The following is a 25,000-nucleotide window of genomic DNA, read 5'->3' on the forward strand; positions in this document are numbered from 1 at the left end:
CATCTCAAAAAATCAAAGGACTAGTTAGACATATTTTTAAAGTCGAGAGAATATAAGTGAAATTAGATTAAAGTTGAAAGAATGTTTCTATAATTTATTCTAAATTTTGTTACTAATTATTTTAAATTTAATATATAATTTTTATAATTATAAGTAAATAATTAAAATTATCTTCTATTTTTCTATTTATATTTACTTTTTTAGTTAACTATTTGTATAAAATTAATTAATCATTTAAATTAAATTATAAGTTAATTTACTATTTATATAATTAATATGTATAAATAAATTAACTCATATATCATTAATTTATAAAATTATTTATTTAATTAAATTTTATCAAAACTAAATATTTATATAATTTTTATGTAATTATAAATTATAAAGATTATATTTATATGTTGCTCTACTTCTTTAATATAAATAATATTATAAATTGATAATAATAATATTTTTTATCAAAGAATAGTTTAGTAAAAATATTATATAAACATCATTCATCATTCTTTTCATTTCTCCAATATCAAATAGAGAAGGGAGTCATTCACATCCATCCTTTCATATTTTATCAAATATATGAGAGATGATAGATCTTTTATCTATTCATCCATCTTCTCTTTCATCTATGTTTTGTCTTTCATCCATCTTTCCTACCAAATAGAGAGCAAGTCCATTGCTCTAAATCCAAAGAAGCAACAAGAGATACATGACAATTTGCTGGACGTGTATATTTTGACTTCACACGAATACAAAACGACAATCTAGATACTATCAATCTAACAATGATCTGAACAAAAATTTTTAAACTAATTAAATTTTCAAAACTTGAATTTAGGAATACACTAAATCAAATAATCAAAACCTTAAATATCAAATTATGGTTTCTTTTTGATTTACCAATGACTAAACCAGATTCAGACAAGCATCTACCTAGAACTATAAGCAAAGCAAGTCTAGTCGAGCTGCCAAGCAATCTTCATGGGTGCGACGTGGTGATTCGATCGAATGATAGGACATGCTCAACGTGCGACATGGTGACTCGATCATACGGTAGGATATGTTCCCATTTTCCTTTCCCCCACCTCACCCCCATTCGTCTATCCTCCCCACTTTTGTCTTTTTTCCTCATTGGCAAGCTGTCATCCCCCACGCATTGCTGCAAGCTAAATGTGCATTGTCTCCTCGTAAGGGGCCATAGAATAGTCCTGTAGACTTTCTTTGCTTGGCCCTTATTGTTGCAGTTTTTGCACACCCTAGTAAGCCCCCGTGCTAATATGCACTGGATGAAGTGAAAGAGAAATGGTTGAATCGATCCATTGCAATCAAGTATGGTGGTGTATGCGATAATCGGATTTTTTTAAAATATAGCTTTTTTAATATTATTTTTTAAAATTATAATAAAACTAAACTTATTTATCGATTTATCATGTGTGAAATTATAGGTTCAATCCACGATTTTGATATCTATAGTATGCCCTTTTCAAATGCACAGGCACAATTAATAAATGAGGGCCAAATTGATGTTTCCAATGTTCCATCAATCTTTCATTGAGAAAGTCTTTATACACCATGTACAGTGCAATAAAATTGATGTGGAGTACACCATTCAATCATATTGGAGCACGTAGCGCACTTAACGATGGGACAGGCATTTAATGCCACTCAATTTTTTTCTCTAATTTTCAGTGACGAAAATGTCCTTCCCTCTATAGATCAAAGAAAGAACAGTATTATTACTTTCTGATATTTTATATGATTTTTTATGAATATATATAATATTCTGAATAATATATATAATTTTTTTTATCTTTATGACATCATGAATAATATATATGACTTTCTGTTGTCTTGTATGACTTTCGAATATATATGATATTTTGAACAATATATATGACTTTTTGTGAATATATATGATATCCTGAATAATATATATGGCTTCCTAATGACTTATATGACTTTTTATGAATATATATGACATCTTAAATAATATATATAATATTTTGAATAATATATATAATTTTTTAATATCTTATATAATTTTCTGTCAATATATATGACATCTTGAATAATATATATGACTTTCTGTCAATATATATGATATCCTGAATAATATATATGGCTTTCTGATGTCTTATATGACTTCTTATAACCAACAGGATTTCATATAAAGATATAGAAGGTATATATATTATTCAGGATGTCATATATATTCACAAAAAATCATATAAGGTATTAGAAAGTCATATATATTATTTAAGATGTCATATATATTCACAGAAAATCATATATATTGTTCAAGATGTCAAATATATTCATAGAAAGTCATATAAGATATTAGAAAGCCATATATATTATTCAAGATATCATATATATTCATAGAAAATCATATATGTTATTCAAAATATCATATATATTTACAGGAAGTCATATAAAGTACTAGAAAGTCTATTGTTCAGGATATCATGAAAATACAAGAGTTATATATATTGCTCAAAATGTCATATATATTTATAAAAAATCATACAAGATATTAAGAAGTAATAATTAGGGATGGATTCGAAAAATTTTCTAAGAGGTGACTCTTTGATAAGTTTTTATTTCATAAAATAATAAAAATAATGAAGTATACAAGATAATAGTATATTTTTATAATTAAGTAAAAATTATTAATAAAATAAAATTCATTCAAAGCAGTTGTCTTACAATTACATCAAAATAAAGTATTAAAATAACATACATTCAATACAATTCTCCTCTACGAGTTCTCATGTTTTGAAAATGGTATATAATAATTTCATCTGTGATATTTTTAAATACAACTTTTCTATATATATTACTAGACAATCATTCAGAAATTGATCATACATTTGACTTTGTAATCTATTTTTGACATAATTTGTTGCAGAAAAAGCTTTTTCCATACTAGCAAATACAATTGGTAAAATCAAAGTAAGCTTCAAAAGCATATATACCAAAGGATAAACAAAATGTTTTCTTTTCTCCACCAACTTTCTTAAAAGATCACCAAGCCCCTGAAGATCAACAAATGCTTCATGTGATTGCACATAAAAAATGTAATTTTTAAGTTGATGCTCAAGTGCTCTAATATCAATACTAAAAAAATTATTGGGATAAAATTCTGTCATCTTCATCAATTTTTGGAATCAAAAGCTCTAAATGAATTTTTGGAACTTAGGTATGCCACACAATGAAGTAACTCGGTGTTTACCTCATTAAAGCAATTATTTAGCTCACAAAGTTGTATATCTATCACCATATGAAACACATCTATACGATAGTGATGCATGTTAGTAACATGTAGAGCTTTACGCTTTAATCTTCCTTCTTGTACATAAACACCATCCATATCAGGAATATCAAGATCATGATGATAATAAAATTGATAGACTTTCTCCAAGAGAATATTCCATTCATCATCTCTCATCTTCTGCAATCTTTGCTTAGATACATTCACAAGTTCCATTGCATTGATAATATCTTGATCTTTTCTTTGCAAAGCTTTTGATAACTCATCTGTTATCTCAAAAATATCCAACATTAAATATAAAATAAAAGTAAAATCAAATGAGCATAATGATCTCATAAGAGAATGTGCTTTTTTTGGATGCATTGAATTACGAGAATCAAGAAAAATGAACTCGAGAATATCAATCACATCTGGAAACAACTCAATCAAGCTCAAAAGTGATTTATACTGGGATCTCCATCGTGTATCACCTACTCTTCTAAGAGAAAGTTCTTGATGCAACCCCATCTCAATTTTAATTTTACTATTGCTTATTGGCTCTATAATTCTCATGGCATGCCTCTCACGAAGTATATCTTTCTTCTTACAAGAAGCTCTAATTACATTAGTTATATGAGAAACCAAGTCAAAAAATCAAATAACATTAATATGCTTCTTTGCGATAGCTACAATTGTCAGTTGAAGCTGATAAGCAAAATAATACGCATAATATGTTGATTCATTGTCTCTCAATATTAGAGATTTAATAACATTGAATTCATCTTGCATATCACTGGCTCCATCATTACCCAGTCTCTGTATTTTAGATACACTCAATCCATGCTCCAAGAATACAGAATCAATTACTACTTTTAAGGACCTAGTACAAGTATTAGCAATATGTACAATACCAATAAAATATGTTTTGACAATTTTTATTTTATCAATATAACATATCACAACTATCATTTATTCTTTTCCAGATATATTACTAGATTCATCAACCAATATCCCAAATAAATTATCTCTAAGATCCTCAATGATCAAATTAATTGTCTCTTTTGCAACTGCATTTGCAAGGTCTTTTTAGATACTAGGGGCTATCATTTGTTAATTATCCGAGGCATTTTTCAATACAATAGCATCTATATCCATATTCAATTTGACAGCAAGTTTCACAAGTTTAAGAAAATTTTTACTATTATTTGAATGTTCTGATTCATCATTACCATGAAAAAGTTTTCCTTGATGTAATAAAAATTTTGCACACACAGTTGAAACATACAATTTAAGCTGATATTCATTCTTAACTTGCTCTGATTATTTATGGATAGCCACTTAGATGGATTGCCGCTCTTTTATTAAATCTTCATATTTTTTAATGGCTTGATTATGAGAACTGTTATATAAACCAATATGAAGATCCAATATATCTTTTTTATTCCAATGTAAAAACCCATCCAAAACAAAAACATATGCCTCACCTTTTTTCCTTCAGGTTTAAATAAGTAGCAACGTAAACAAAAAGCTACATCTTTTTTAATATCGTATTTCAACCAATTTGAATATTGATCAAACCAATTTGGATTAAATCTATACAATTTTTCTCCAATTGATTCTTATGAAAAAGAATGATTTCGAGGTTGATAAGAACCTTTTTATAGGTATCTCTTTCTAACTTCATCTCGCTTATTAGGATGACAATCAAAAATTCTTTTTCTCATCGCTGGATCAACAGGAAGATTCAAAATCAATTTCAATTTCACCAGAATATGTTGAGGACTAGGATTAGAACCACTTCCACTTGCTCCATCTTGGCATTGAGATGAGCTTTGTGATAATGGGACTTTTTTTTTGAAGTATCTCTCTATAATTTAATTATTCAAATAAACACCAATTAACTATTCAATTAAACATCAATTAATTAATCAACTAAACCACAAAATCAGATTTTTCAAAAAAAATTGCATATAACCGTATTAAAATTCTAGTCAATAGATAAATAAATATTAGATAACATTAATATGGTCGAGAAAGTACCTGATTCTAATTGATATAAAATAGTAGAATAATCTGCTTATCAAACTACAACGAGTATACAAGAAAGCGAGAGAGGTCGGAGGATAGAGGCGGCAACTGTTGAGCTGTATCTGCTTCTGTTCGTCGTTCGTGAGATGATAAGAGAGAAGAAGTGGAAGGATTGAGACTTGAGACTTGATTCATTAATTAGACGGTAAGCATATAGGTTTTTTTTTTTAAAAAAAAAGGTCGGTGGTCGTGCTTGTCTATTCGTCACTCGTGAGAGAGAGAGAGGCGGGGAGGAGGGAGGGTTCATTTATTAATTAGGCATTTTGGTTAAAAATAAAACCGGCTTTGGTTGGTAGAAAAAAAAGTTGAAGAGGTCTGAGGCTGTCCACTAGTCAGCTTAGTGGGTTTCAAACATGGTTCCCAGCTAATTAGGGGTATCTTTTTTTAATGGTGTCCCAGTCCCATATATTAATGAATTAGGTGATTGGGTTAAAAAAAAAAAAAGTCCGCTTTAGTTGGTAGACCCGACAGTGGCCTACTAGCCTAGTGGGCTTCAAACCTCTGAAGTGGAAACTAAGGATGTTCTTACATTAAAAAAGAAGTATCCACATATAAAAATATATGTATATACAGATCATATATATATATATATATATATATTTAAAGTCGAGGGGTGTCCCTAGACACCCCTTGGATATACATAAATCTATTCCTGATAATAATATTATTTTTTTATTCTATAGAGGAAACTACATTTTCATCGCTAAAAATTAGAAAAAAAGAGCGGAGTGGTATCAAATATTTATTTCATTATTAAGTGCGTTATGTATTTTAATTGATTGGATGGTGTGTTTTATATTAATTTTATTGAACCGCACGTATGGTACACAAAGAATTACTCATCTTCCATTTACCATTTTATTATCGAGGGATGATGGAGCAGAATATGATACCCCAATCTATGCAAATATTTCAGGATGGTTTGAACAATGTGCAAGCGCATACCGCACCGCCCTTGCTGCCTCAGTATAATGTTCTTCCTCAGGGTCCTCATATGCCAATGATGCCATCATTTTCGTATCATCCAGTTGGGTTAAATTTGCAATCAGGTTAGGCACCTCCACCACACATATGTCATCAATGGCAAGGTCATCTACACCTGAAGTGAAATCTAGTTGAACCAAAAGAAGAGCTACATCACTTATCAAGTTCCGGAGGAAAAGAAAGGACAGATGTTTCAACAAGAAAATTAGATATGTCAATCGAAAACATCTTGCTGAAAAAAGGCGAAGAGTTCGAGGGCAGTTTGTGAGGCAGGTGAACGACATGGTTGTTCACCACCACAGCATATTTATCACTGGTGATGGTTATTCTGAGGAGGATGAAGATGAGGAACCTACATCTACGGAGTTGGAACTTGTTTCTTCTCGCAAACAAAATGCTTCGGAGTGTTGATCTGTTCAACCGAAGCTGGCAAACCACAATGAATTTATCGCTGGTGATGGTGATTATGAGGAGGATAAAGATGAGGAACCGTCATCCAGGGAGCTAGAACTTGCTTCTTCTCCCAAATGGATTCGTCGGAGTTTGGTCAGCTTAGTCAAAGCTCGTAAATGTATTATAGATATGCTGATACATGGGCTACAGAGCAGCAGGTCTCCAATGTACCAGATGTTACAAACTTCTATTGTTGCAACACTTCCCATGCTGGCTGCATCTTAGTCATGGTTGTGCTCTTGCAGTGGTAACTTGAGTGAGGACCGTTTAGGTGGTACTTATCCTTTAACCTCTCTGCAACAAACTGACAAGGCATCAAAATATGGGATGCTGTTAATCTCTTTTTCGAAGTATACTGGACTCTCTTTTATGGTTGTGTAACTTGCTGATAGATAATTCATAGAGCTTAGCCTCGCTCAAGCACTAAATCAATCATTGATGTTTTTTGAAGAAACTCGGTATTATATGGTGATCATGCTTTATATTTAGTTGGTTTCTTTTCAGTTCTTACATTGCCAGCTAATACCACAACCATACAAGGCTTGTTTTGGATATTTTTGTTGGCTTACATGAACTTTATGCTGTCATTTGCTCCTATATGGTATAACTTGCCCATAAAAGGCAGCTTTGTGAAATCCATTATTATCTCTTCCATTTAGGCTTCCATCAATTCTTCCCTTCCATTTTCAGACCATTTAACTCAAATTCATATTAGTTGTCTTTCAACCATCATGTACGACATGGGTTGTTCTTATTAATACAAATTGGCTTCTGGAACTCCCTAGCTGAATGCAACTATCCCTGGATCTGATTTGACTATAGACTTCATTAATTGTAAGACATTATAGACCCAATTGTTGCTCTGCTTTCATGAATCTTTGTTGGTTTATCTTGATGATTCAACCAGCATTAGATTCAGTGGATCAGCATGAAATTGATGTGGATATCTTGCTCGATGAGAAAATTGGGTTTATTAAGGAGTCCTCACTTTTAGTTCTGATTTTATGTTCAACATGTTTGTTTAAGAAGTTTCGATGAGAGTAGAAATAGCTCTAATTTACATAATATATTCTCGATTCATTAACAATCGACAATTTAGAGACCTGTAATTTGAAATCCTTAGGCCCATATGGCATGATTAATAACAACTCAACAGTGCCAATATAAAGCTCTGTAATATTAAACCTGCCGAAGCAGCTTTCTTGAAGCCTAGGAACAATCTTACACCTGATTGGGATTAGTTTTCTATTTACTTTTTTTGTTTGTTCATATTGGTTATTAGAGTCTACAAGCAAAAGTTTCTGTAAATGAAGTTACTACTATTCTGTATGAGCGGTTGCATGAATAGTTATCTTGAAGATTGATAAAGGGAAGACTCCCTCTTTTCCTGGAGAAGACATGTTTTGGGACTCAGATTTATTTTGGTGATTCTCCATTAGCCTGTATGGTGTCTCCAGGCATCTTGATCATGCTATAAAAAATTAAGATTGTGCTGAAGTATTAGGTGTCATATATTGTTCTTATCCTAGTAGATAGCATGTATAATTATCCTTTTATTATTTTGTTATTAAACAATGTGAAAATTTAAACTACCCACACTTAACCTTTCACCTTCTCAATATTAACTTCTGTAAGAAAATTATGCTATGATCAAATTGATAAGATTTTGTACCAATAAGTTAATGCATAGACCAATGTGGTTTGAGCTATATGGCAAGAAAGTTGAGTTAGAGCATCACATTTGTTAGCCCTTTGTCATGTTCACTTCTTTATATCAAGTTCCAGTCATACAAAATGTGAGATAGAGCAGAAGCGTAATCCAAGTTCAGCAAATGGAGTTGAAATGGTGGCACTAGAAAGATTTGACGCTTGAATTTGTCAGCCTTTCCATAGGAAACAAGCCTATGGGTGCATATGTTTGTTGGCATCGAACTTAGAAGCTTGGTAGTTGGATTGTAAGGCATATAAACCAAGGCTGGCTGCAAAAGGTAATTCTCAACTCCATGGAGTTGATTTTTCTGAGATGTTTTCACTTGTTGAAAAATCAACTAAAACATCATTCTTTCGAACAGCTGTTGATATGAACTTGGAATGAATTAACTGGATTTAGGTATATTTCTTCCATGGAGTCCTTAAAGAAGCAGTTTATATGTGTCCTCATTGGGCTTAAAACTTCAAGGAGGTTATGACCGGAGTATGCAAACAAAGCAGAACTACTTTGGCCTTGAAAGTTTTTTGAAAGATTTGTTCGATTGTTTTAGATTAGCAAAAACAACTATAGTTATCTTAATAGTCATATTTACTACATAATCTTGGTTAAGAGAGGATATTTGAAAATTACAATTTTTTCAAAAATTCATTGATGATGCAATGTTGATAATAGAGATGGTAATAAAATCTAAATCCATAGATACCTAACCCGATCCAACCCGATGGGGTCGGATAGTCAACACGTTGATTGGGTTTGGATAAAATCTGAATGCTTAATTTTGAGTTTGGACCGAAATTGGTTAATTATGCACCCGACCTGATACCTGATCCGAATCCGGTCCGAACTATTTTAGTATTTTAATATATATATATATTATAGTAAATATATTTTATCAATTATGACCTACTACTTACAAAATTTTAATTTATTCATGAAAAGTATTCTAGCCAAACAAAAATTAAAAAATATTCATGCAATCACAAGATATACGAACATGATTACCATTTTCGGTATATTTGAAATTTAAATTTTAATTTTAAATATCGATTATTGATAACAAGTTTAATTCATACAATCATTAGATATGCCAACATGATCCCTATGTCCGCTGTAATTTAAATTTGAGTTTGAATTTTTAATTTTGCAATTTGAATTCCCCCCTTTCTCTCTTTCCCTCCTTCCCTTCAGAGGTATTGAAATTAAGTGCTAGTGTTGAATGTCTAGATCTGTTAAAATTGTATTATATTTGAATTGTATTTAAATTGAATGTAGAACTGAGTGTTATTGAATTAAGTATTATTGAATTTTATTCGCTTAAGGTAGTTTGAATTTTATTTTGATTGAATATGGAACTAAGTGTTATTGAATTTTATTTGTTTAAGATAGGTATGATTTGTGGAATGATAGTATAATTTTAAAATTGATAGAAATAAAAAAAAATGCTCAATGTGACTCAATTGAATTTGGACCGGATAAATTTGAATTAGCCGATGCCCGATTGAGACGTGTTTGGGCAAAAAAAATCCAATCTCGATAGTGTTTGGACTGGGTTTGGATAGATTACTGGGTATTTAGGTTTGGATTTAGATAGTTAGAAACTTATTCCGAATCCGGTCCGATGCCATCCCTAGTTAATAAGGATTAGAGCTGTAAAGATGAGCTGACCCGCCCTGACCTACTTCTAAACGGGTCGGGACGGACTGATCCATTTAACTGGCGGGTTGGAAAAACCCCAACCCGACCTGACCCGCTATAGGCCACAGGTTAAACGGACAAACCCACCAAAATTTTAAAAAAAATTATAAACAGTAATATAAATAGAATTTCATGTGCAATTTAAGCTCAAATCAACCTATCAAAGTTTCACATCTCAATTTTTAGAGTTATAAAATAAAATTATCAAACTTAAATACTTAATATAACTCAAACGTAAAAGACTTAAAGTTTTAATTTTCAAACTAATTTAGAGGCAAATCAAAATCTCAAAAAATTATCCTCCATATCATCATTATGGTCCTCATCGTTCAATTCTTCATCCTCTTCCTCTTTTATCAATTATCTCTTCAATAACATTAGAACCCTTCTTTGAAAGAGATATTTTCACTTTCATAACTGAATCATCATCTTCATCTACAAGTACCATAAGCCAAAAATAAGAAATCAGCCACAAAAAAAGTAGCAGGGAGCAAAAATCAAATAACATCTAAAGCACATGACAAGCTTATCATTAGGAATAAAATCTTGCAACCAATTGCGAGTACAAAGAAAAACCTGCACTTTCTTTGGAAGCATGCTATTCTATATTTGTTGAGCACTCAAGCACCAATAGAAAAGATTGATTTCGATACAACAGCAATAATGGGAATAGCTAAAACATCACATGCTATTATTGAAAGAATTGGAAACCGATGCTTATGACTCTTTCAATAGTGCAATACATCCAATTCTTCATATAATCCAAATTCAAGTTTCAGCTCCTCCAAATAGAGATCCAATTGGGATTTTTTAGCATTTTTAGTTTGACTCTCAAATATTTTAATTTTCTACATCAATTACAAACATAAGTTAGATATATAACTAATAAAATAAATGTGAATATGAAAAAAAAATATAAAAAAGAGCACAAGATGAGACACTTACATCAAGTATTTTTTTTGCTTTTGTTTCCGATTAATCCTCCACTTGACATTGGCATATATGCATGTGATATGGATGGAGATTGGGAAGAACTATCCGATGTATTTGTGGAGTTGGCATATTGCTCAAAAAGCTTGTTCAACTTTGTCCTCATCTCCTTCACCATATCTTTTGCTTTACATGCATCAATCTTTAAGTAAAAGTACTTCAACACCGTAAGTTTGATGCGTGGATCAAGAACAGCCTTAAATATAAGTGCAACACTATATTGACTCTAATATTTATCAAACTTGCCTTTCATCCTCTTGCACATTTCACTTATCATCATATTTTCATTCCTTTTATTTTCCAACAACAAGTACTCAATCTTCCAAACTTGCATGAAATAAAGATTGGAGGTAGGATAAGAAGAACCAAAAATTAAGTAGATAGTCTCATAAAATGGCTCTAGAAACTCACATATTTTCTCTCCTCTTGTCCACTCAAAGGATGTAAGGCAAAATTTATAGTTCTTATCAACCAATTGGAGAGAAGCAAAAGCTTTTTTGTATTTGATTGCACTCTTCAACATCAAATATGTGGAATTCCAAAGGATAAACACATCTAAATGTAAGCTAGTAGAAGTGTCAATACCACCAACCCGCTTAATACATTCATCAAATTTTTGCATCCTACTCTCCGAACATTTCACATACTTGACTCCCTATTCTTAACCAAAGCATCATTAGCTACTTTCAATCCTTCTTAAACAATGAGGTTAAAAATATAAGTACAACACCGTACATGAAAAAACTCACCACCACACAATAAACTATCATTCAAACAAAGCTGCTATTTCAAATTATCTTGCATATTATTATTACTAGAGGTATTATCTAGAGTCAGAGAAAAAAATTTTGTTCTCAATTTTTCAATCCTTCAAAAATTCATACAACTTTACAGCTAATTCAACCCCCGAGTATGGAGGAGGCATATGAGCAAAATTCAGAATTTTACTATTCAATTTTCAACCATCGTCAACATAATGAGCAGTCGAAGTAATATAACCCTCACTAGTGCATGCAGTCCACACATTAGAAGTCAAGCAAACTCTATTGAGAATCTTAGCTAAGAGTTATTTCAATTTCTCTTTCTTCCTCAAATAAAATTTCTGAATATCACTACAAACAGTGTTTCTAGAAATAGAAACAACATCATGATTGATATACTTCACCCAAGTCCTAATCTCAGGATACTCAATAAATGAAAAGGGCAAATCATGTTAAATAATGGCAGATGCACATAATTCATGAGAAACTTTTTGATCTATTTTTTTAGATCTTTGTTTTTTATTTGCATCAATTATCATTTGTCCTACATCATGAAGCTTTCTCATAAGACACTTTGAAAGATGACGGATCATAAAAGAGGTCTCATAATTTTTTCTACTACATTTATACTATCTTTCACATCCATTACAAGCTACCTTTTCTACACCATCTTTGTCTTTTTTCATTTTTATGAAATAATTCCAAACATCAGAATATTCTCTTGCTCTCTTATTTGATTTCTCAACCTTAAATTCAGTTTCATTTTTATTATATAATTTGGATTCTTCAGGCACTTCATCACTATCTACGTTTACAACTTGATTCATTGTACTCATAGACTCAGTCATGATGCAAATAATTAGCCACATATCCACACAATAGAGAACCAAACTGATAATTTATCAATCAATAAAAAAAAATCAATTAAGACAACAATCAAACAAAACAAAAATATAAATAAGAGATTCAAATAGTTACATGTATAATAAAATAACACAAAAATCAAGTTGTTAGGGTTCTGTAGATAGTGCTAGTGGGGGTGGAGAAGCTCGGGTGGAGGGATGGGGGCATGGAGTGGACTTGCTGTCGTGCTGGGTGGAGGGGTTGGGAGGGAGCAAGGGCAGAGGACCCCACCAGGGATTGGGGGAGGGGGGATGTGAGTGCGGTAGCCGTGGGGGGCACATCATCGGGAAGGGGCGTGAAGGGTGGGGACTGGGGTGGGGTGCGGGAGTCGGGCCAGGGTGCATGCAGCCGTAGGGAAAGTCGTAGCCTCGCAGGAGACCAAGATGTGGGCACTGGGGCGAAGGAGCTCGTAGAGGAGCAGGGGGAAGGGGGTAGCACGGTGCTGGAGAGGAGGATCTCATCGAGGAGTGGGGAAGGAGGGGAGCCAAGATACGAGTGCCAGAGAGCACGGAGCTTGCGAGGGCTCGAGATGCGGGTGCTAGGGGGAGGGAAGAGGGGGCCGGGGGCCGCGATGCGGGCATTGGAGAGTGCGGAGGAGCTCATGAGGGGTCGGGATGTACTCGTCGAGGAGTGGGGGGAGGAGGGGGTGCCAGGGGTCACGATGCGGGCACCGAGGAGCGGAGGAGCTCGTTGAGGCTGTATCAAAAAAAAAGAGAAGAGACACCATGGGCATTGGAAACTAGGCGATGGCCGACAGCATCCGAATGCGACAGCGACAGCTCTCTCGGTCTCTCCTCTCTTTCTCGTTGAAAGGGGATAAGGGTAAGGGGATAAGGAAAGGGGATAAGGGTAAGGGGATAAGGAGATTTAGGTTTGGGGGTCAATAAGTAATTGACTAATTTTGATATATATATATATATTTATATATATATAAAGAGGTGAATCAGTCCATCCCGACCCGCCAACCCAAATGGGACAGGTTATTTGACCCGCTTTTAAATGAGTTGCTAAAACACGAACCCAATCCGCCCCATTTGTATGGCTGGGCAAGCCAATTCGATGGGTCCAATTCAAATTGACAGCTCTAATAAGGACTGACGAGAAGATTCAAGACTTTGATAATAATTAGAAGAATTTTTTTTTATATGCAAAAGATGGGGATTTGACATTGATGTGGGTTGGTTGAAGCAGAGTGTTCCTCAATTAAAATATGTGCTGGATCTTCTTGATGCAGCAAACAATTAGGGTGAATTTTTGAGTGTCTCCTGTTCACTTTATAATCAATCATATTTAGCTACATGATGGAAACGTTTGGAATGTTAGTCGATATCTGTCCTGTGCGGGGCGATCAATCTATTTGACCATCACTAGACTAGATTATGTCCTTTGTTGGTATAGTGGCTGTTGAGTTGGTTTACACACTCTCTACAGAAACAAACATAGAAGACAGTGATCATTGTACAAAGGAGTCATTTTTTCTGAGGATGGTCACCATAGAATAATCCTATCGTATGGTTATGTTGTTTGAGAATTCCTTGAGATACATGACAAACTTATGCTATCTACTTATTGTACCAGTGTTAGTGGAATGTTTGTTACCTGGAAAATGAAGAAGCAAAATGTGTTTATAAGGATGAGCACTTGATTCATTTTCCACTTACAAACTCATTTAGGTATGCAAAAGTTGGAACTTCGTCTTAATACAAATGGTGCTCTAGGCTCAGAGTTGACAACCAGAAAAGAATATGCATCACTTCTAGGTAGGCATTTTGAGGATAATGTGGGTTCAGAGAACCTTTTTTTTTTTTTTTTTTTTGTTGGTTTGTGGTGGTGGGGGTGGACAAACTAGTTATTTGCCTCTAATTAGGTGTTGCACAACACTTTAACATGGAATAGTGACACAAATTAATGGAACTAAAATACATGGCACCTTGCTGCCAACTTCTCTCTCTCTCTCTCTCCCCCCCCCAAGACCCCCATATCCACCCTCCTTTTTTATCCCTTTTACTACTATAACCTTGCTTCTTTTCTTCAACTCTTTCTTCTACGTATTATTCCTTCTCTTTGCCCGTAAGGCCTGAAATTTATATTTGTTAAAGGGGTTTGCTCTTTTTTCATACAATGCGTCCTTAATCTTCCTTACAAAAACTTGTAAAGCATCATTTGCTTCCCAATCAGCAAAACACAGGTCACCTGAGCACCTTGACCGTTGCTTTGGTGCCCCAGCCCCATCGGGACTAACCCACTTGATCCCAATCCCCACCAACATAGATATCAAAATAGCAAATTAAAAAAAAAAATTTGGACCAGCACTTGCTATGTGAAAATTGGACTTTTGCTGAGAAACCTCTTCCATGATTGTGAATCCTATCAAAATTAAAAAATTTTGAAATAAAGATTTGGATATCTATTTCTGTATTTTATTCAAAAATTTAATAGTTTCAATTTTGAATCCGGATATTAAGAAAATTTTCAAAACTAGATCTTCTGTTAACCTTCTACCTAGATAAAAAAATTCAACCATAAAGACAAGATTCAAAAAAGATGATAGTTTATTATACTTATTTAAAAAATATTCATAGTTATTAGCTAAAGTTATTTAAAATATGTTGTGATATTTCACATTTAATAATTATTTTTTATAAAATAAATAATTTTTACAAAGATAATAATACTGGTACCTTATTTTATTCTTCATGATGTTTTTGGAACTTTGTTATTTAAAAATATTTACAAAGTATCAATAAAACCTACACAGTCCTATATACATTTTTTCTTACAACCTCTTAAAATATAAATTATTCATGATTATTTTTTTATTTATATTATAATTGAAGAGCAACAATGGAAATTAAATATAAAAATTTATTAAAATTTTTATCTTTATATTTTATTTTGAATAATTTTTAATTTTTAATATTTTAATAGAGATTTGATTAAACTGATTGCTAGGATTATGATCCTTGGCCAAGTCAACTTTCACGTGAGTGAATAATTATGTCTTAAATCTTCACATAACTTCTATCCAAAACAGTGAATTATATTCTTATATCATTTATGTTAGCTTTTTATCGTAGAATTCTACTCAAAATTTAATTTATATTAAATGTATCCAACCTATATCCATAAGTAGATGATCAATATGTTGATATAATTAATATTTTATTTATATTCACATCTTTCTAGAACTAATATAGAGTTTTCTTATTTTAGCACTGGATATATATGAGCATGGTCTGATTTGGACCGATCTCATGTTCAAATCTAAGTCGAATCAATTCTAAACAATTTAGCATTTCTAAAAATCAAATCGAATCAATAAAAGAGTGAAACCAAATCAAACCAACATAGTTTAAACAGTCTGATTTAATTTAGTTTATCAATTTTTTTATGATTTATGAAGATTTATTTTTTTCATATAAGAGTACGATCAAAAAAAATTATGAAGTAAAATAGTTTAAATTGACAGGTATTGTCACTCAACAAAATAAAATTTTTAAACAAATATCATCATTAAAAATTAAGATAAAGATCCCCAATATATTACAACAAAAATAAACAATCCAGTAAGTAAGTCATTTAGAATTTAAGACTAATCAACGTAAAATTAAATTGATAAACAACATTATAAATCTAGAAATTTTTTTTATTACATTAATACTCCAATATAAACAGTATCCTAATCAAAATGATATCATTTTATTAAAGTCAATCCAATTCGATTTGAAACTATTTTTATTTATTGATAAATCTGAATCAATCAAAATTTATTTTTATATATCAAAAATTAATTAAATTAAATTAAATTAAATTTTAAATTAAATTAAATCAAATATTTGATTTCACGGATTAGTTCAAATTCGATTTTTGCTCGTCTTTGGATAAATGTAACTTTAAGGAAGGAAAATAAACTATTTCACTAAAACATCCACCGTTAAATGCGGATCACGTGAGTTCCGGTGTATTCCAGCATATGGTGGGCCCCGTCGATCTCACCACCATGAATTCGTGACCTATCTTCCTTTCCTTTATCGAGATCTCCGTCCAGCACCGTCCATTCGCTGCCCCACTTGGCCACCCCACAACCCCACCCCAATCTCCCTCACCTCCTCTTCTCCCTTCACTCCGACCGATCGAAGCCCTGCAATCCCTAATCTCCAGTGATACCCTCCTCCCCTTCTCTTCTATGGCCTCTGATCTCCTCTGATCCAAGAGATTTCCCTCGCCAATGCCACAACTCCTTCATTCGCGGATCACGAGATCCATAGCCAAGCCAACTAGGGCTCTGATGTCTTCCCTCCGTCTGGGGGTGATGGATTCGTGTCCTTAGCTCCCGGGAGAAGTTCGAGTAGTAATAACCGAAGGTAATTGGTCTGATCCGAGTTCGAATTGTCACCATGTTTAGTTCTGCTATTAACTCTGATCAAAGTCTGTTAATTTTTTGAAAAGTTATTTTCGTTTGTTTGCGCTTTTAAAAGGTCTGTTGAAAAGGTCCGCTATTTTATGCATACATGGCGAGGAACTGTTGGATTGGTTTTTTAAAATTTTGAATTTTGATGCAACCTTCCCAAAATTTTGACTTTTGTTTATGTTTTTGAAGGACAAGTTCTTGGAATTAAGATCGGGTACTGAAACCCATCTGATCACACTGACTAAGCCACTCTCCTTCTGTATGTGTATAGAGAGTGGATTTAATGAACGTACTATCATGCATGATATGCTAAATGGACTCAGGCTCGTGTCTCGAGTGCGGTGTATGTTCGTTCAAGTATCTAACAATTTATACTTTGAAACTTGTGTTCGTGTTAGCAACCAAGATCCTCGTTCAATTGTCGTGTGTGGATACTCTAGGCTAAATAGAAGGTTCTGGGTAACATCACTTGCACGTGATAAATAGGACGCTTTCAACCATAATCTGCAGACAGGGCTCATTTGAGCAATGCTGGTGTTTTCCTAAGTGATTCAGATGGAAGATGGGCAATAGGAGATGGCTTAAATGCTCTGCGAGGTTTTCAGTTTTTGATTGAATTTGGATTGCTCGAATGGAACTACCATATGGATTTTCCTTTTTGATTCAATTGTAATTGCATTTACAGATGGCATGTGAACTCAGAAGTATCGATGCAGATTTGGTACTGATATCATTTAAAAATAGTAAGCATGTTTGCTTAGCTAGAATCCAATACTTGCTACTTCCTGAGCTTGCCTTAATTCATGTTTCATAGTTCGTACTATATATTTGTGATGTTTAGCCATGACACTGTGAAATGTTGAAGAAACCTCCAGTTGTTACGGAATTTTCATTGCTGAATGTGTCTCAGAATTCGGGCCAGATAATTGAGCTAATTCATTATCTATATTGTAATCCATGATATTTTGTGAAACATTTAGGAACTTTATGACTTGTCTGTAAAAGACAGTTAGGTTATCAATCAATTCTGGTGGTTTATATATTGCTGCTACTAATACTATGTGACATGGTTGCTTCATGCATGCTTGTTGTCTGTTGCTTGGTGTATTTATATACTTTGGTGATGTCGTTAATTTTTATTTAATATTTACCCAAAAATTTGTCATCCTTGATTGGTGACTTAATTTAGTATAAATTCATGTACAATCCCCATTTGAAAATTTCAGTCTTAATGTCTTCTACCATGAGCAACCAATTAACCGTGCCTTGATAAAACATCAAACCCAAATTGCCAACGTTTCCGATGAATTTAATGTTTTCTTTCGCAAATCAAGCTAATCTGGTTTAATTTAACTGACAGAATGTTGTGTGGCAGTGGACATTGAGGATGGAAGATGAATTAGTGAAATCCCATATTGAGTCAGAAGATGGTAAAACAGAAGTTATCATGGATATCGAGCCTTCTGTGCATGAAGACAATAAAATGTTGCAAAGTCCTGTCAAGGGAGAAGTAGTTGCATCTGGGGGTGTTATGGATTTGCAACCATATGAGGGCATGGAGTTTGAATCTGAAGAAGCAGCAAGGGCATTCTATGCTGCATATGCTAGGCATGTAGGATTTCGCATCCGTATCAGTAGATATACTCGGTCAAGGCGTGACAACTCTATTATTTCTCGGAGAATTGTATGTTCCAAAGAGGGCTTTCGTGAGGCTCGTGCTAATGAAGGTCTCTTTGATGAACGAAGACAGCGGCAGCGAGCAGTCACAAGGGTTGGTTGTAAGGCAATGATTATGGTTAAAAAAATAGGACCTGAGAAATGGATTGTTACCAAATTTGTAAAGGAGCATAACCATGGGCCGGTGCCTCCACGAAAAGTGGAGGTCAGGACAGTCCGCAGGGATGATGATTTGCTTGTACAATCATACATCAGTGATGGAGGTGCTGTTCAGGAACCATGTGAGGGGATGGAGTTTGACTCTGAAGAAGCTGCAAAGGCTTTCTACATAACCTATGCCAGACACATGGGTTTTCGTGCACGTATTAGCAAGTATTGCCGTTCGAGACGTGATAATTCAATTATTTCTCGTCAGATTGTTTGTTCCAAGGAAGGCTTTCGTGAAGTTCGGGTAAAGAATGAGATTACTGATGAAGGGAAAACCAAGCGCCCTAGAGTGATAACAAGGATAGGATGTAAAGCTATGATTATTGTAAAGAAGGCAAACTCTGGCAAATGGATTGTCACAAAGTTTGAGAAGGAGCATAATCATGCTCTCACATCTTTAAAGATGCCTCATCTCGAATCACATAGCAATGCTGGAAAAGTCATAAATTTGCAAGGAGCAATTGCAAAGCCTAATGGGATGGTAACTGATGAATCCTGTGCTGGAATACAAGGCACAAGTCGAGAATCACTAACTGTCCTGTACAACCAGTTATGCTACGAAGCCATAAAGTATGCACAAGAAGGGGCTGCAACTGAGGACAGCTACAATGTGGCAATGTCTGCTCTGAAAGAGGCCGTGGAGAAGGTTGCTGCAGCCAAAAGAGGTGCTGTTACTGTTGCACAGCAAGCACTACCTATTGGTGGAGCTAAACAAGCATTTCTTGTTGCCCATCCAGCACAAACAAAAGCCTTGCAAGACTTGCAATGCTTGAATGAAGTCAAGCAGGTAATAACAGCACAAGAACTCAAGTATGTTCACCAGCGCGTTAATTTTTAGCCAATACCATCTAGTTCACCAAGTGATTCAAGTTCATCTGCTCACTCTTTTCAGGTCCCATTGATCCTCAACATAGCAAATGGACAGTTATTGCATGGTTCATCAGATGGTTTTCATACAGCGCATGCTACTCAAGTGTTAAATGTTGCCAATGCTGTCAGTGTACTAAAACAATCATTGCCTTCCACACCATCTACGGATGGGTTGATTGGAAATGGATCAGAAGAACGTTCTGGTTTGCCTGCAGAAAGGATGATGGCAGTGCAAATAGTCGATAGAGATGTGGAGCTTGATGCCAGTGTCCAGAAATCTCAGGTTTTCTTGCTCACTGATATAATTGCTAATTTCCTGTCTACTTTATTTTGAGAGAATTCTTGAACATGCTGTAAAAGGTCATCTCTAAATTTGTTCACGAAAGGAATAATACAATTCTTTCAAGAAATTGGGCAATTCATGATTGCATAGTTGTTGGTTATTTATGATCATTTCCATTAATGTAAAAGTGAGCTGAATATAGCTACTAGTGTGTTTCATATTTTGGAGTCTGCATCATGCTACATACATTTTGTAGACAATTATTATGCGGATATGGAATATGTGGTAAGACTTGACTAGATATTTATTTGGCAAGATAACGTATATATTTACACACACACACACATACATAGACGTATGCGCACGCACAAACACATATATGTGCATGTTTTTACATATATAGTATTTTTTTTTTTAAAAAAAATTGTGATGCGTCAGTAATTTTATTTGATCAAATCCTCTAAGAATTGTGTGACCTAGTATTCTGAACATTGGCACGATAACTGTAATAAAAGAAATTCAGTCTTTGTTATGTTGTGTTTTGAGGACTAGTGTTCACAATGCTTCTATATCAAGAAATATAATAATTTTGAATTCATACTGTCTGCCCAATATATTATAAGCATAAATAGAAAATAAACTTCAACTGCAAGTTTGAGCAGAGCACCCTTTTGACATGAATATTTTTCTTTGTTATCTTTCTTTTTTGAATTTTTGTACATTAGTTTCTCTGTGCACCATTATTCAGTTTGCATCTTAAATTTGCAGAACCAGGATTCTTCTAGTGCAGCCAAAGCTGGCTCAACTCCAGGACGTGGCAACCACTTAACTAGTCCGGGTTCCTCTGAGACACAGATGGTGGCTATTCCTGCAGTGCCAGTGACAGTCTATATGCCTGTGATGGGAACATCTTGTTCAGGTTGTTATCAGTGATTTCTTTCATCTTACATACTTTAAGTAATTTTCTTTGAGAGATATTATGCCTTTTCTTCTTTCTTTGTTTTTTTTCCTTTCCCTTCTGAATATTTTTTGTAATCAGTAAATAACACCATAATTAGTTGGAGAAGGTATGAAGACATAGTTGACTGGTCCTTTCTAAATAATTCATCATTTGAACATTAACTTAACTAGTGGCTTAACTATATTTGAAGTATTTAAAAGTGCATAAAATCCCAGTCATGCAATGCTTTTGGGAAACATTATGGATTCTATGTTTGTTAACTAATATTTTTCTAATAATGCTGATATACATTCTTCTGGGTCTAGTGCAACTTACAAAAATGATCTCTTATGCTTATCAACTTTTAAATTTGGGTGAAAGAAGTGATATTGCTTGGGAATTAATACTGTCATCTTGCAGTATCCTACATTCTTTACTAATATTAGTCATTTATATGGACAGATAAGATAGCCAAAATGTTAAATCATTCATTGTTATAGTTAGTTGTCAGGTTACTTTTGAAAGAATGTGCAAATTAACTGTATAGAAAATTTACAGTCACGTGCAGTTTCCAAAGGTTGGGCTTGGAGATTTATTTACTGGTTATTATATTCAGTGTTTTATATTAGTACCATCAAGTTACATAATATCAAGAGCTGTTGATGGCTACCAAGCTAATTGAATTTCATCCACATTTTCTTACATCTTTTGTAAAATCTTAATCATGTGCTTCAATTCGTTGTCTGTCAGGGACTTTGACCAAAATTATGTGCTTCATTGGTTCAGTAGGTTGGGCTAAGCTTTGTAATTTGAATTCTCTTTCTTAATGAATTAGGCTTGCTTGGGAAGGATTGCATGGTCCCTGTTCATGAGTTGGAATATTTAAGTCGAATGTCGCATATACACTGATACAAGAATCAAATACAGAAATTTATCATGTTCCCAAGTCAGCAATCAGCACAAAAGAAGGAGATACAAGGATGTATACAGAATACAAATTTAAGTGTTGGATATTTTATTTTCTAGAGATTGTATGAAGCAAAAGGAAAAAATATAATTTTTAATGGGCTTTCAGTATATATTTTCCCCATCCTTAGTCCAAAATTAGCTTATGGGTGTAAGAAGCATGAGATTTCAAAAACTTTATTTTAATATCTTCATGGATAACTATAGTGCAGGTGGGTCTCCCTTCATTTCTCTTAGAAAATTTTAATATTCTGCATACTTGACCTCTAAAATGAGCAAAGGCGTATTTATTGAATTATGGTGAGTCAAACTTTCTGTTGAAAGAGTCTAACTCTATTCTAATTCATAATGCAACTAAAGATTTACAAACTATCCAATTTTTTGGTCTGTATTGAATTTGCTAATTTATGTCAAACACGGATTCTTCAAGTTGGACACAGGCTTCAGGCATCATAACCATAACATGGTGATTCAAACTCTTTGTTGAAAGAGTCCAACCCTATGCCAATCAATAATGTGACAAGATATTCATAATCATATCCAACATGGATTCATCAAGTTGGACACTAGTTTCTGGGTACTGTAACCATGACCATCCCAGCTAATCCCAATCAAGGTTTTCATCTTGGTGGAGATCTTGACTGAGATTAGTTTATATCAATATCGGGTACCAACCAATATGATGAGTCTTAAATATCAGTTCTTAAAATCTTGGCTGTGTAAGCCTAAATATGCGAAAGTACTGGCTGATACGATACATGAATACAAACTGATATTGGTGATCTTTTTTTCTTTTTTCTGCTGTTCGAGGAAAGCGAGATTGGCGGCAAAGATATGCCAGATCAGAGGATTGACAGTGGTGGTGTTGAGGAGTGATAGTGGCAGGTGGAATGCAGAGAAATGGGACGAGGATGGGGGCCAGCCAGACTGCCGACAGCGAGGTGAAGGGCCAAGGATGGTGGCTGGGTGGAGGAGCCATAAAAGAGGGGTTGTTGGGGGGGGGGGGGGGGGTTGCATAGGCCCAGTAGGGGGATAGAAGGAGAGAGAGAGGGAGGGAGAGGAGCATGGTGCATGGATGAAATTTAGACCATTGTTTTGGTTGATCTAGTCCTTGTTTTATACGAAAAATTAGGATTTTGACTTTTTCAAAAAAATCTATCAGGTCACTCATCTCAACCTTGGGTCGGCTTGGTATTGGCTGACCACTAAGATGGCTGGGATATTGGTCTCTAAAACTTCGATCCCAGATCTCTACTATTCTGGGTTGGCTGCAAAAGTGATTGGTAACAAAACTTGAGTTGTTTGACCTAAGGTTTACAAATGATGTGTTTTGGATTCTGTAAGATATAACACAAAAAGATTTCCCATGAAATTGTAGGAAATGGGTTGGAAGAAAAGGATGATTTCCAATCGATTGTCTTGGAATCCTATTGGACCTTCCTTCAAGATAACCTACCAATTATTTTATGTTTTTTTTAATGAATTAAGGTCATCTATGTAAAAGTACAAGTAAATGTCTGAAGACATAGGAGGAAAAATAGCACAAACAATTAAAGGAGAAGAGATAGCAGCAAAAACAATATAAAAGAACCATATGCGAAAAATAGTAAGATATTTTACATTCAGGGTCATATTGCGTAAATCTCCATATAAATTCTTAACCTGCCTATGTTTTCCATTAGATTAAGGTGTATTGACAATTTATTTTTCTGTACCAGTTTGGATTTGCTATTAACTAACCAATTAGGTGATTCCACATTTAATTCAAAGGCATTAAAAGAATGAATCTACATCAAGTTTCCTTGCGAATTTGTAAATGAATTTGATTGTTAGAGAACCATGTGGTTCTTGACTGGAAGATAACCTAGCATTCTGTTCGCGAGAAAAATCATATTAGATGACTTGAAGTCATCTGCATTGAAGGAAAGATAATTTAAGGGAGTCTTGGGAGCAAAGATGGTACAAAAAAGATAGCAGGTAAAGAAAAAAAAAATTGGAAGATGTGGCTGAAAGATACAAAGATATGGTACATTAGGAATTACTTCAATCAAACTGCATGCATTGTTAATATGCTTAGTTGCTAGTTCATCATATTGTGTCAAGCATTACCTAGAGTTGGTTTGCTTTGGAGTGACTTGGGAAGAAGGATATATCGTTAAAGGATTTATATAGTGGTGCATATCAACCATACCATTTTTACCATGTTGGTAAGATATCGCTAGCCCTTTTATTGTACTATGTCAACACATGATACACAACCCACTTTTCTGCTGTGCTGGGACCAATACACGTATCTTGTGTTGGTATAGTACGATATCAGTCTGCACCATACTAGTAAGATACTGCTATAAGTAATGATGCTAGTACTTCACCCCTTGTTGGAGATAGTAATGCAAGAAATACAAAAACAATTTTATGGGAGATCTGGTATAAAGATTCAAACACATAGTATCTTTAGGCATTAAATGAATGAGCATTCTTTCACTGCTGATTACCTATTCTATTATGTTCTATTAAGCCATAATGAAAGTTAGCTTGTTTTCTGCCAACTACACAGCTTGCTAGTTTTTTAGTGAATTATCTGATGTGACAGTCATTATCAGTCTGGGTGTTGCTTGGGTAAATTGAAAATGCTAACTGAATTTGCAAATTGGTATGATTGTCTTGAAATCTCATAACCTGACTTGAACTTACCTAGCATTTATTCATGATAGAAAAAACTTTGGACGACTTGAAATCATCAGTGTTAAACTGCCATGAGTATAATGTTTTCAGTCAATAATTCATCATTCATTATCCTTGTTTTGTTGTTGC

At 33.9% G+C, this 25,000-nt stretch overlaps 2 protein-coding genes across 6 annotated transcripts in view; both read left to right on the forward strand.

Moving 5' to 3' along the window:
• The window catches only part of LOC105061118 (uncharacterized), a 21,036-nt gene extending 13,769 nt beyond the window's left edge, over positions 1-7,267 (forward strand). For all 4 annotated transcript variants that reach the window (XR_012135359.1, XR_012135358.1, XR_012135357.1 and 1 more), the window contains exon 10: positions 6,252-7,267. The gene's annotated coding sequence lies outside the window, so the exon portion shown is untranslated. The remainder of the gene's footprint in view (positions 1-6,251) is intronic.
• Positions 7,268-16,877: 9,610 nt separating this feature from the next.
• The window catches only part of LOC105061119 (uncharacterized), a 9,333-nt gene continuing 1,210 nt past the window's right edge, over positions 16,878-25,000 (forward strand). Inside the window, exons 1-4 of one of the 2 annotated variants that reach the window (XM_010945082.4) lie at positions 16,878-17,196; positions 18,604-19,914; positions 20,020-20,280; positions 21,049-21,199. In XM_010945082.4, the coding sequence (XP_010943384.1) occupies positions 18,631-19,914; positions 20,020-20,280; positions 21,049-21,199 (1,696 nt within the window). In that variant the 5' untranslated portion in view covers positions 16,878-17,196; positions 18,604-18,630. The remainder of the gene's footprint in view (positions 17,197-18,603; positions 19,915-20,019; positions 20,281-21,048; positions 21,200-25,000) is intronic. The other variant, XM_010945081.4, reaches the window with a different exon arrangement.

Source organism: Elaeis guineensis, chromosome 11 (genome assembly GCF_000442705.2).
Source record: "Elaeis guineensis isolate ETL-2024a chromosome 11, EG11, whole genome shotgun sequence".
NCBI classification, from domain to species: domain Eukaryota; kingdom Viridiplantae; phylum Streptophyta; class Magnoliopsida; order Arecales; family Arecaceae; genus Elaeis; species Elaeis guineensis.